The sequence below is a fragment of the Rutidosis leptorrhynchoides genome, chromosome 1 (assembly GCF_046630445.1).
Source record: "Rutidosis leptorrhynchoides isolate AG116_Rl617_1_P2 chromosome 1, CSIRO_AGI_Rlap_v1, whole genome shotgun sequence".
Taxonomy (NCBI): Eukaryota; Viridiplantae; Streptophyta; class Magnoliopsida; order Asterales; family Asteraceae; genus Rutidosis; species Rutidosis leptorrhynchoides.
In genome coordinates this window covers 170,255,397-170,269,906 of record NC_092333.1, presented here as the reverse complement: position 1 = coordinate 170,269,906, position 14,510 = coordinate 170,255,397, and the positions used below count along the sequence as shown (strand labels likewise).

Genomic DNA, 14,510 nt, shown 5'->3' with positions numbered 1-14,510 from the left:
CATTCAATACAATGAGTGGTGTCTTGAACACCGCGACACTTCCACTCTCATGACCTTGTGGTGTCTTAAACACCGCGACAATACCACAAGTCAATCACACAATGAGTAGTGTCTTAAACACCGCGACAATACTACTCGTTACCTAGAATGTGGTGTCTTGAACACCGCGACACTTCCACATTCACACCACACAAATAAATACATTATATACGTTCACGCATAATTATTCCACTCACCTTGACGCAAGGATGATGAATATTCGCTTCCAACTCAAAGCCAAGTACCTATTACATTAAGTACCAATTCAATATATAAACTAGTGGAATTAACCACATTACATTTACTTGGGCATTTAATGACTCAATTCGCATTGAATGACCCAACTACACCACAACCGCCCCCTTAAAGGCCAAGACTCGACTTTAATTACCAACATTAGTGCATTAAAGTCTACTAGCCTCAAATGACATCCACCTAGGGTAATTTACACCCATTTTACCCAAACTAGGTCAACTAGTACATTCTTGACCCAATTGACATCTCTTTCAATTCTAACAAGTGTTTAATGCTTACAAAACCATTAACACTTTCATACTCACAATTACAAGACCAAAATCCTAGATTATGGCCATTAGGGTTTCATTACAACAACCTAACCCAAATTCACCCATTTTACTCCCAAATGGGTCATACAAGTTTCTATTAACCAAAACCCTAGCCATAATCAATTAAAACGCGAAACTTAGAGTTAGAACTTACCGAGACTATCACCACATAGCTAGAGTCACAAGGATCAACTTTAATACTAGCTCCAAAGATCAACCCTCACTTCTTCCTCTCTCAATCTCACTTTGAATTAAATTGGGTGTTAGAGTTTTGGGAGAGAAATTGAAGAAAAAGGAAAAAGGAAAATGAAATAAATGATCTAGTGGACCAGATTTAATGCACCCATCTGATCTATACGTCTATTTACCATTTTGCCCCTCAAAATCCCTTAATTTGAACTAAATCCGAAATCTGGCCAGCAGGCCTGCCGCGGCGCGGCATTAATCGTCGCGGCGCGACGATACACTAAAAAGGTTTATTCAGTTTAGGCTGGTTCCTGTTCTAAAATCCTTTGGTGGGCCGCGGCGCGGACCCCTTGTCGCGGCGCGACAATTGACTGCAACAGACCCCTTCGACTATTTTACACAATTCCAAGGTTTCCTCGACTAATTACTTCATCCTCGTTTCCCCAATACGCGTCCAAGCCTCAATCTAAGTCTCACGAGACCGAACACTACCCAAACTCATCTACATACATATATATACATATATATACACATTCACACACAACTAACAAGTTAGCTATTCTAGCCGCATAACGAGCAAGTTATAGACGTACAATTGATTAGGTGTGTACCTTTAAGCGTGTACGGAATAACGGGGTGTTACACGATCAGATATGATAGAGATGGGTACACCATGCCTGGAAACTACTTCCTTCAAATATAGGCGTGCTAATTTCTCCATACTGTCTGTCTCCTTTATTGGTAGAAAGTGAGCTGATTTAGTTAGACGATCAACTATCACCCAAATAGTATCATGACTACTTGCAGTCCTTGGCAATTTCGTAATGAAATCCATAGTTATTCTTTCCCATTTCCACTGCGGAATTTCTGGTTGTTGCAGTAATCCTGACGGCTTTTGGTGCTCAGCTTTGACCTTTGCACACGTCAAACATTTGCTTACATAAGTAGCAATTTCTGTCTTCATATTAGGCCACCAATAAAACTTCTTGAGATCGTGGTACATTTTCCCGTTTCCTGGGTGAATTGAGTACCTCGTTTTGTGTGCTTCATCTAGTACTAGTTGCCTTAGATTACCATATTTTGGTACCCATATCCTATCAGCAAAATACAGGGTTCCATCGGCTTTTACCTCAAGCTGTTTTTCTAACCCTCTGATCATTTCGCCTTTTTCATTTTCTTCTTTTAAAGCTTCTAACTGTGCTGCTTGAATTTGCTTTGTTAGATCGGTACGAATTGTAATATTCAAAGCTCGGACCCTAAGAGGTTTTACTCTTTCTTTTCGACTTAAGGCATCAGCTACAACATTAGCCTTTCCGGGGTGGTAACGGATTTCACAATCGTAATCGTTTAACAACTCTACCCAGCGACGTTGCCTCATATTGAGTTGTTTTTGATCAAAAATATGCTGAAGACTCTTATGGTCAGTGTACACTGTACACTTGGTGCCATATAGATAGTGTCTCCATATTTTGAGTGCAAAAACTACAGCTCCAAGTTCCAAATCGTGTGTTGTATAGTTCTTTTCATGAATTTTTAGTTGTCGTGAGGCATATGCGATAACTTTTGTGCGTTGCATTAATACACATCCTAAACCTTGGCGCGAAGCGTCACAATAGATCACGAAATCATCATTTCCTTCTGGAACTGTAGCAAAATACGGTTTCGCTGTAGCAAATAGTGTTTTACTGTAGCAAATAGTGTTTTACTGTAGCAAAGTAATTTTTACTGTAGCAACTAGGGTTTTACTGTAGGAAAGTCGTTTTTTACTTGTACATATATATATATATATATATATATATATATATATATATACATACATATAATTGTTCATGAATCGTTGAGAGTAGTCAAAGGTAATTGTATATATGAAACAGTTCTAAAATTTTGAGACTCAATCTAACAGACTTTGTTTAACGTGCCAAAATAATAAATCGTATAGAGAATTGGTTTAAATTAGTCGAAATTTTTCGGGTCATCACAGAATATCATCTTCTTTCACCCGCATTTGATGATACCCGGAACGTAAGTCAATCTTTGAATAAACAGACGAGCCTTGTAGTTGATCAAATAAGTCATCGATTCTCGGTAGTGGGTAGCGGTTCTTGATGGTAAGTTTGTTCAACTCTCGGTAGTCGATACACAACCTGAATGTACCATCTTTCTTCTTGACAAACAAAACAGGAGCTCCCCACGGTGATGTGCTTGGTCGAATGAAACCACGCTCTAAAAGTTCTTGTAATTGGCTTTGTAGTTCTTTCATCTCGCTGGGTGCGAGTCTGTAAGGAGCATGAGCTATTGGTGCAGCTCCTGGTACAAGATCTATTTAAAATTCAACGGATCGATGTGGGGGTAATCCCGGTAATTCTTTCGGAAATACATCAGGAAATTCTTTTGCGACGGGAACATCATTGATGCTCTTTTCTTCAGTTTGTACTTTCTCGACGTGTGCTAGAACAGCATAGCAACCTTTTCTTATTAGTTTTTGTGCCTTCAAATTACTAATAAGATGTAGCTTCGTGTTGCCCTTTTCTCCGTACACCATTAAGGGTTTTCCTTTTTCTCGTATAATGCGAATTGCATTTTTGTAACAAACGATCTCCGCTTTCACTTCTTTCAACCAGTCCATACCGATTATCACATCAAAACTCCCTAACTCTACTGGTATCAAATCAATCTTAAATGTTTCGCTAACCAGTTTAATTTCTCGATTCCGACATATATTATCTGCTGAAATTAATTTACCATTTGCTAATTCGAGTAAAAATTTACTATCCAAAGGCGTCAATGGACAACTTAATTTAGCACAAAAATCTCTACTCATATAGCTTCTATCCGCACCCGAATCAAATAAAACGTAAGCAGATTTATTGTCAATAAGAAACGTACCCGTAACAAGCTCCGGGTCTTCCTGTGCCTCTGCCGCATTAATATTGAAAACTCTTCCACGGCCTTGTCCATTCGTGTTCTCCTGGTTCGGGCAATTTCTAATAATGTGGCCCGGTTTTCCACATTTATAACAAACTACATTGGCATAACTTGCTCCGACACTACTTACTCCGCCATTACTCGTTCCGACACCATTTGTTCCTTTCGTTCTATTAACCCCTGGTCCGTAGACCTCACACTTCGCCGCGCTATGACCATTTCTTTTACACTTGTTGCAAAATTTGGTGCAGAACCCCGAGTGATTCTTTTCACACCTTTGGCATAGCTGCTTCTGATTGTTGTTGTTGTTGCGGTTATTATTGTTGTTGGGATGATTTTTGTAGTTGCTGTTGTTGTTGTTGTTGTTGTTGTTGGGCCGTTTGTTGTAGTTGCGATTGATGTTGCGATTGTTGGGATAATTGTTGCGATTATTGTTGTAATTGCTGTTGTTGTTGTATTGGTGATTCTTATCACCGTTTTCCTCCCACTTTCTTTTGACTTGCTTCACATTGGCCTCTTCAGCAGTCTGTTCTTTAATTCTCTCTTCAATTTGGTTCACGAGTTTGTGAGCCATTCTACATGCCTGTTGTATGGAGGCGGGCTCGTGTGAACTTATATCTTCTTGGATTCTTTCCGGTAATCCTTTCACAAACGCGTCGATCTTCTCTTCCTCATCTTCGAATGCTCCCGGACACAATAGGCACAATTCTATGAATCGTCTTTCGTATGTGGTAATATCAAATCCTTGGGTTCGTAACCCTCTAAGTTCTGTCTTGAGCTTATTGACCTCGGTTCTGGGACGGTACTTCTCGTTCATCAAGTGCTTGAATGCTGACCACGGTAGTGCGTACGCATCGTCTTGTCCCACTTGCTCTAGATAGGTATTCCACCATGTTAACGCAGAACCTGTGAAGGTATGCGTAGCGTACTTTACTTTGTCCTCTTCAGTACACTTACTTATGGCAAACACCGATTCGACCTTCTCGGTCCACCGTTTCAATCCGATCGGTCCTTCGGTTCCATCAAATTCCAAAGGTTTGCAGGCAGTGAATTCTTTGTAGGTGCATCCTACACGATTTCCTGTACTGCTAGATCCAAGGTTATTGTTGGTATGTAGCGCAGCCTGTACTGCGGCTATGTTTGAAGCTAGAAAAGTACGGAATTCCTCTTCATTCATATTCACGGTGTGTCGAGTAGTCGGTGCCATTTCCTTCAAAATAGTTAAATGGAACAAGTTAATCATACAGAATATTAAGAGTAGTTAATAGTATTTCGTAGCATAATATGAACTCATTTATAAAAGCTTTTTCTTCATATTAGCGTTTTATAAGTTTAAATTCGGGTAGTACCTACCCGTTAAGTTCATACTTAGTAGCTAATATACAATTCAACTACTACAATTCTATATGAAAAACTGATTATAATAATATTTCGCGTTCAAACTTTTATACAATATTTTACAAACTTACAATACCGCTTATTTTACATAAAGCATGAAATATAGCACACAATAACTTTGATACAAGATAGTTGTGAAGATAATTCTAGCTAGTACACAAGTCGTTCAGCAAAGGCAATAAAGACACGTAATTCATACGTCCAGAAACAAGTCATGCATTCTGGTTTTACTAGGACTACTTCCCATCCTTGGTCTTGTGCAACATAACCGTTATGGCCGTTGATAAGACAGCGTGTTGTAACGTCGTCAAAGGGACGAGGGTTACGTAATGTCCAACAGTCCCGTAATAATCTAAAAACCTCATTTCTTACCCCAATTACCGACTCCGTCACTTGTGGAAACGTTTTGTTTAATAGTTGTAGCCCGATGTTCTTGTTCTCACTTTGGTGAGAAGCGAACATTACTAATCCGTAAGCATAACATGCTTCTTTATGTTGCATGTTAGCCGCTTTTTCTAAATCACGAAGTCCAATATTCGGATATATTGAGTCAAAATAATTTCTTAACCCGTTGCGTAAAATAGCATTTGGGTTCCCCGTAATATATGCGTCAAAGTAAACACATCGTAACTTATGGGTTTCCCAATGTGATATCCCCCATCTTTCAAACGAAAGTCTCTTATAAACCAAGACATTCTTGGAACGTTCTTCGAATGTCTTACAAACTGATCTCGCCTTAAATAGTTGTGCCGAGGAATTCTGGCCGACTCTAGACAAGATTTCATCAATCATGTCTCCGGGTAGGTCTCTTAAAATATTGGGTTGTCTATCCATTTTGTGTTTTTAAACTGTAAAATAGACAAGAGTTAGATTCATAAAAAAAAATACTTATTAATACAAGCAATTTTTACATATATCATAAAGCATAAGAACACTATATTACATATATTACACCACACGAATACAACTATCTTATTCCGACTCGCTCGTTTCTTCTTCTTCGGTTTTGGTTCGTTTTGCCAAGTTTCTAGGGATATATGATGTTCCCCTAATACGAGCCGTCGTTGTCCACATTGGTTTAGAAAAACCTGGTGGTTTAGAGGTTCCCGGGTCATTGTTACAACTTAAGGACTTCGGGCGTTGACGATACATATAAAGTTCATCGGGGTTGGAATTAGATTTCTCTATTTTTATGCCCTTTCCCTTATTATTTTCTTTTGCCTTTTTAAATTCAGTTGGGGTAATTTCTATAACATCATCGGAATTCTCGTCGGAATCCGATTCATCGGAGAATTGGTAATCCTCCCAATATTTTGCTTCCTTGGCGGAAACACCATTGACCATAATTAACCTTGGTCGGTTGGTTGAGGATTTTCTTTTACTTAACCGTTTTATTATTTCCCCCACCGGTTCTATTTCTTCATCCGGTTCCGATTCTTCTTCCGGTTCCGACTCTTCTTCCGGTTCCTCTTCGGGAACTTGTGAATCAGTTCACGAATCATTCCAATTTACATTTGACTCTTCATTATTATTAGGTGAGTCAATGGGACTTGTTCTAGAGGTAGACATCTATCACATAATATCAAACGCGTTAAGAGATTAATATATCACATAATATTCACATGTTAAAAATATATAGTTTCCAACAAAATTTGTTAAGCAATCATTTTTCAAGTAAACACGGTCGAAGTCCAGACTCACTAATGCATCCTAACAAACTCGATAAGACACACTAATGCAAAATTCTGGTTCTCTAAGACCAACGCTCGGATACCAACTGAAATGTCCCGTTCTTATTGATTAAAAACGTTCCATATTAATTGATTTCGTTGCGAGGTTTTGACCTCTATATGAGACGTTTTTCAAAGACTGCATTCATTTTTAAAACAAACCATAACCTTTATTTCATAAATAAAGGTTTAAAAAGCTTTACGTAGATTATCAAATAATGATAATCTAAAATATCCTGTTTACACACGACCATTACATAATGGTTTACAATACAAATATGTTACATCGAAATCAGTTTCTTGAATGCAGTTTTTACACAATATCATACAAACATGGACTCCAAATCTTGTCCTTATTTTAGTATGCAACAGCGGAAGCTCTTAATATTCACCTGAGAATAAACATGCTTTAAACGTCAACAAAAATGTTGGTGAGTTATAGGTTTAACCTATATATATCAAATCGTAACAATAGACCACAAGATTTCATATTTCAATACACATCCCATACATAGAGATAAAAATCATTCATATGGTGAACACCTGGTAACCGACATTAACAAGATGCATATATAAGAATATCCCCATCATTCCGGGACACCCTTCGGATATGATATAAATTTCGAAGTACTAAAGCATCCGGTACTTTGGATGGGGCTTGTTGGGCCCGATAGATCTATCTTTAGGATTCGCGTCAATTAGGGTGTCTGTTCCCTAATTCTTAGATTACCAGACTTAATAAAAAGGGGCATATTCGATTTCGATAATTCAACCATAGAATGTAGTTTCACGTACTTGTGTCTATTTTGTAAATCATTTATAAAACCTGCATGTATTCTCATCCCAAAAATATTAGATTTTAAAAGTGGGACTATAACTCACTTTCACAGATTTTTACTTCGTCGGGAAGTAAGACTTGGCCACTGGTTGATTCACGAACCTATAACAATATATACATATATATCAAAGTATGTTCAAAATATATTTACAACACTTTTAATATATTTTGATGTTTTAAGTTTATTAAGTCAGCTGTCCTCGTTAGTAACCTACAACTAGTTGTCCACAGTTAGATGTACAGAAATAAATCGATAAATATTATCTTGAATCAATCCACGACCCAGTGTATACGTATCTCAGTATTGATCACAACTCAAACTATATATATTTTGGAATCAACCTCAACCCTGTATAGCTAACTCCAACATTCACATATAGAGTGTCTATGGTTGTTCCGAAATATATATAGATGTGTCGACATGATAGGTCGAAACATTGTATACGTGTCTATGGTATCTCAAGATTACATAATATACAATACAAGTTGATTAAGTTATGGTTGGAATAGATTTGTTACCAATTTTCACGTAGCTAAAATGAGAAAAATTATCCAATCTTGTTTTACCCATAACTTCTTCATTTTAAATCCGTTTTGAGTGAATCAAATTGCTATGGTTTCATATTGAACTCTATTTTATGAATCTAAACAGAAAAGTATAGGTTTATAGTCGGAAAAATAAGTTACAAGTCATTTTTGTAAAGGTAGTCATTTCAGTCGAAAGAACGACGTCTAGATGACCATTTTAGAAAACATACTTCCACTTTGAGTTTAATCATAATTTTTGGATATAGTTTCATGTTCATAATAAAAATCATTTTCTCAGAATAACAATTTTAAAATCAAAGTTTATCATAGTTTTTAATTAACTAACCCAAAACAGCCCGCGGTGTTACTACGACGGCGTAAATCCGGTTTTACGTTGTTTTTCGTGTTTCCAGGTTTTAAATCATTAAGTTAGCATATCATATAGATATAGAACATGTGTTTAGTTGATTTTAAAAGTCAAGTTAGAAGGATTAACTTTTGTTTGCGAACAAGTTTAGAATTAACTAAACTATGTTCTAGTGATTACAAGTTTAAACCTTCGAATAAGATAGCTTTATATGTATGAATCGAATGATATTATGAACATCATTACTACCTTAAGTTCCTTGGATAAACCTACTGGAAAAGAGAAAAATGGATCTAGCTTCAATGGATCCTTGATGGCTCGAAGTTCTTGAAGCAGAATCATGACACGAAAACAAGTTCAAGTAAGATCATCACTTGAAATAAGATTGTTATAGTTATAGAAATTGAACCAAAGTTTGAATATGATTATTACCTTGTATTAGAATGATAACCTACTGTAAGAAACAAAGATTTCTTGAGATTGGATGATCACCTTACAAGATTGGAAGTGAGCTAGCAAACTTGAAAGTATTCTTGATTTTATGAAACTAGAACTTTTGGAATTTATGAAGAACACTTAGAACTTGAAGATAGAACTTGAGAGAGATCAATTAGATGAAGAAAATTGAAGAATGAAAGTGTTTGTAGGTGTTTTTGGTCGTTGGTGTATGGATTAGATATAAAGGATATGTAATTTTGTTTTCATGTAAATAAGTCATGAATGATTACTCATATTTTTGTAATTTTATGAGATATTTCATGCTAGTTGCCAAATGATGGTTCCCACATGTGTTAGGTGACTCACATGGGCTGCTAAGAGCTGATCATTGGAGTGTATATACCAATAGTACATACATCTAAAAGCTGTGTATTGTACGAGTACGAATACGGGTGCATACGAGTAGAATTGTTGATGAAACTGAACGAGGATGTAATTGTAAGCATTTTTGTTAAGTAGAAGTATTTTGATAAGTGTATTGAAGTCTTTCAAAAGTGTATAAATACATATTAAAACACTACATGTATATACATTTTAACTGAGTCGTTAAGTCATCGTTAGTCGTTACATGTAAGTGTTGTTTTGAAACCTTTAGGTTAACGATCTTGTTAAATGTTGTTAACCCAATGTTTATAATATCAAATGAGATTTTAAATTATTATATTATAATGATATTATCATGTATGAATATCTCTTAATATGATATATATACATTAAATGTCTTTACAACGATAATCGTTACATATATGTCTCGTTTAAAAAATCATTAAGTTAGTAGTCTTGTTTTTACATATGTAGTTCATTGTTAATATACTTAATGATATGTTTACTTATCATAGTATCATGTTAACTATATATATATCCATATATATGTCATCATATAGTTTTTACAAGTTTTAACGTTCGTGAATCACCGGTCAACTTGGGTGGTCAATTGTCTATATGAAACATATTTCAATTAATCAAGTCTTAACAAGTTTGATTGCTTAACATGTTGAAAACATTTAATCATGTAAATATCAATCTCAATTAATATATATAAACATGGAAAAGTTCGGGTCACTACAGACAGCTGACTTAATAAACTTAAAACATCAAAATATATTAAAAGTGCTGTAAATATATTTTGAACATACTTTGATATATATGTATATATTGTTATAGGTTCGTGAATCAACCAGTGGCCAAGTCTTACTTCCCGACGAAGTAAAAATCTGTGAAAGTGAGTTATAGTCCCACTTTTAAAATCTGATATTTTTGGGATGAGAATACATGCAGGTTTTATAAATGATTTACAAAATAGACACAAGTACGTGAAACTAAATTCTATGGTTGAATTATCGAAATCGAATATGCCCCTTTTTATTAAGTCTGGTAATCTAAGAATTAGGGAACAGACACCCTAATTGACGCGAATCCTAAAGATAGATCTATCGGGCCCAACAAGCCCCATCCAAAGTACCGGATGCTTTAGTACTTCGAAATTTATATCATATCCGAAGGGTGTCCCGGAATGATGGGGATATTCTTATATATGCATTTTGTTAATGTCGGTTACCAGGTGTTCACCATATGAATCATTTTTATCTCTATGTATGGGATGTGTATTGAAATATGAAATCTTGTGGTCTATTATTATGATTTGATATATATAGGTTAAACCTATAACTCACCAACATTTTTGTTGACGTTTTAAGCATGTTTATTCTCAGGTGATTATTAAGAGCTTCCGCTGTCGCATACTTAAATAAGGACGAGATTTGGAGTCCATGCTTGTATGATATTATGTAAAAACTGCATTCAAGAAACTTATTTTGTTGTAACATATTTGTATTCTAAACCATTATGTAATGGTCGTGTGTAAACAGGATATTTTAGATTATCATTATTTGATAATCTACGTAAAGCTTTTTAAACCTTTATTGATGAAATAAAGGTTATGGTTTGTTTTAAAATGAATGCAGTCTTTGAAAAACGTCTCATATAGAGGTCAAAACCTCGCAACGAAATCAATTAATATGGAACGTTTTTAATCAATAAGAACGGGACATTTCACGCGTGCTCCTTTTTCTAGTTATAATTATAAGTATATATATTAAAGTTAGTACCAGAATATTGTTATGCAATAGAAGCATCCAGAACTCCACGTGTGATCCTCACACAGATATAAATTTATGAACCTGTAATTCTATCATCTTCAAAATATCCCTTTTATATCAAAAAAAATTTTTAAACCCTAACCCTAGAATAATCAATAGCAAAACAAACGTAGATTTGTAGTTAATAATTCACACAACAATGGCGGAGCATTTGGCGTCAATTTTTGGTACCGAAAAGGACAGAGTCAATTGTCCATTTTACTTCAAAATCGGAGCATGTAGGCATGGCGATCGTTGCTCCAGACTTCATACGAAACCTAGCGTTAGTCCGACATTGTTGCTAGCTAATATGTATCAGCGTCCTGATATGATCACTCCTGGTGTTGATGCTCAAGGAAACCCTATCGATCCTCGCAAAATTCAAGATCATTTTGAGGTATCTCCGAAATTTTTTCGCATTTTGTTTGTGTATATATGTAATTCTACTTTTATTTCTATTGATTGATTGATTATTTAGCTAGGATTTCGATTACAAGGCCCGTATGTTTTTCTGCAAATTTACAATTTATAGTGACTGAGTTGACTCGTGACTCGACTGAGCCTAATCATAGGGTATATAAATATAAATATCTGTTAAATGAATCTTTCAATTTCTTAGTCGACTGAATTTCCGCTCGTGTCAGAGTCGGTAATCAGTGGCGGAAATAGGATTTTTTTTCATCTGGGGCAAAAAAAAAAAAAAATTAAAGCCGTAGCAATTTTTTTTGACAAAATATGGAGGTTTTGGGGCAACAAAAATTGAGGTTTTTAGGCAAATTATGAAGGTTATGGGCAAAATTTGAAGGTTTTGTGGCAAAAGTTGGAGAATTTTGGGCAAAATTTGAAGATTTTGGGGCAAAATATGTAGGTTTTGTGGCAATTATAAATCCATCGGGGGCAAAGTCGAAAATCTCAAAAATTTTACACTGAAAAAAAAAATCCACTGGGGCACCATGATTTATTTGAAATGCATTTGTATGATTTTAGTCGACTGAACCGACTCGTTACTTGGCTGAGTCAGAATCATTTTATGTTTGTTTTATCTGCTATTTTACAATTTCTATAAGAATTGTTACAGTTTAAATATTTTTTATATGTTTGAAGGATTTCTATGAAGATCTGTTTGAAGAGCTGAACAAGTATGGGGAAATTGAAAGTTTGAATGTTTGTGACAACCTTGCTGATCATATGGTAAAATTACTGCCTCTATCTAGCCATTATTATACATTATACATATTGTTAACATATATCTATATTGGTTGTTCCGCTGTCATATATATCAGGTGGGAAATGTATATGTTCAGTTTAGGGAGGAAGAGTATGCAGCAAAAGCTGTGAAGAACCTTACTGGAAGATACTATGCCGGTATTTTTGTTTCCTTTTATTATATTCATATGGCATTTTGAATTTATGTTAATGGATTCGAAAATGCTCTGTAGGTCGACCCATTATTGTGGAGTTCTCGCCCGTGACTGATTTCCGGGAAGCTACTTGCAGGCAGTATGAAGAGAATACGTGCAATCGGGGTGGTTACTGCAACTTTATGCATCTTAAAAAGATTGGCAGGTTATTTCCATCACTACTTCATGTCTTGTGTTTTGAATTCTCTTTAACCTACGCTAAAGTCTTAAAGGGCTAGGCCATATTAATAACAACAGAATATATGATGGTATAAGTTCATTTTGACACAGATTTTCATCCTCGGAACATTGCTTTTGTTGCTTTCAACTTTTACTATAAGATTATATGATGATATGATGTTTAAGCGTCTAGCAAAATTTGATTATTCAATACTCTATGGTTCTAGTTATCAATTGGAGATATTTTGTGTGCATAGGTCATTCTGTCCTTGGTTAATTTTCTTGCAGCCGATAATCAAATCTAAAACTCAAGATGTTGCACTCTTCTGGTTTTGTGTTCTTTTACAGGGAATTGAGGCGAGAGCTGTTTGGTAGGTACAGGAGAAGGCACGGCCGTAGCCGAAGTAGGAGCAGAAGTCCATATAGACATCGCAGCTATGAAGAGCGGGCCCACGGAAGCCGTGGTCATAGCCGAAGGTATGATGAAAGGGAGGATGATTACTACGGTGAGAGTCGCTCCAGGAGACACCGGAGCACAAGCCCTCTTCATAGGAGAGAGCGTAGTAAGAGTTCAGATGGCAAAAGGCGCCTCAGCCCAGTTAGGGAAGGTAGTGAAGAACGTCGTGCTAAAATCGAGCAATGGAACAGGCAAAGGGAACAAGCAAAACTCAATGAGATCAATGGCGATCGATACTACAATCAGCAATATGAGCACTAATTTGTTTGTGGGTTCGTTTGTCTGGTTAGTTTCCTGTTTATGCATTGTTGATTTTCAGATAAAGTTAGATGTGGCAATATGGGTGGGTCAGCCGATGATTGAAACGTCTGATGGGTACCTGAACCAATTAGGAGATTTTATGCGTCTGAAATACACATTGAGATTTTATGTAATCCTGAACCAATCATTATATATATGAGTAGATGATTTAAAATTGCCACCTTTAGATATAGTGTTCATGCATAAATACATACTGCATATCTTGCATTAAATTGTTGATTTGCAGTCAGGTTCTATATGAAATGCACACTTCAAGGTTAGGTGATCCATTTAAATTATATACATATTCATGGTACAATTTAGACTATTATGTTTTTGCAGACCATATAACAGATGTGCAGATGCAAATTTCAGCTGTCCTTCTAAAGAAGAAAAATAATCAAATTCTCTCGACTGCTGGTTTACTTGGAGTTCTTTTTTTACAGGTGATTATTTTAAAGGCTGTGTAACAGGAATTTGCAGGGGGGAAGAAGATTCAAGATTTGGCATGCTGCAACTGCTTGTCTGTCTAGTGTAATGCCTTAAGTATTAGGATTAATCAAACATATGTTGGTGTACTCATTTTACCCAGTAATTTGTTATTCCTAGAGTTATTATTGTATGTTGGTTGTGTTGAATCTTCTAGTGACCATCAAAGCATTTCAATTTATTAAGCAATTTTAATGATTATGGCCATTAAACATCTTGAATATGTTTTGGAAGTCTTGTTAATCTTTTTAGTTGCAGTCCAGTTTGTTTTTTGGTTCTTTGAGGCACTGTAGGACTTAGTTAGCTAGTGTATTATTTCCTCTATCTATCTACAAGACAAAGACATAGAGAAAATGAATAGTGAACTTCACAAAGCTACAACAAACTTTTTTTTTTTAAATTCAACCACACCTTTTACTATAGTTAATTTTATAATTTTTATAAACTTACTACAAACTTTTCACAATTTAT

The 14,510-nt window shown here is 35.6% G+C and overlaps 1 protein-coding gene across 2 annotated transcripts; it reads left to right on the top strand.

Annotated features, from left to right (window-relative positions):
* Nucleotides 1–11,232: 11,232 nt before the first annotated feature.
* Nucleotides 11,233–14,262, top strand: LOC139866963 (splicing factor U2af small subunit B-like). Of its 2 annotated transcripts, none has more exons than XM_071855277.1 (6): nucleotides 11,233–11,610; nucleotides 12,318–12,404; nucleotides 12,497–12,578; nucleotides 12,653–12,779; nucleotides 13,142–13,535; nucleotides 13,997–14,262. In XM_071855277.1, the coding sequence occupies exons 1-5, from the start codon at nucleotides 11,374–11,376 to the stop codon at nucleotides 13,509–13,511; spliced, it is 903 nt and encodes a 300-aa protein (XP_071711378.1). In that variant the 5' UTR covers nucleotides 11,233–11,373; the 3' UTR covers nucleotides 13,512–13,535; nucleotides 13,997–14,262. The 2 variants fall into 2 exon arrangements, with proteins under 2 accessions (XP_071711378.1, XP_071711372.1); XM_071855271.1 differs by having other exon boundaries at nucleotides 11,234–11,610; nucleotides 13,893–14,262.
* The last annotated feature ends 248 nt before the right edge of the window (nucleotides 14,263–14,510 follow it).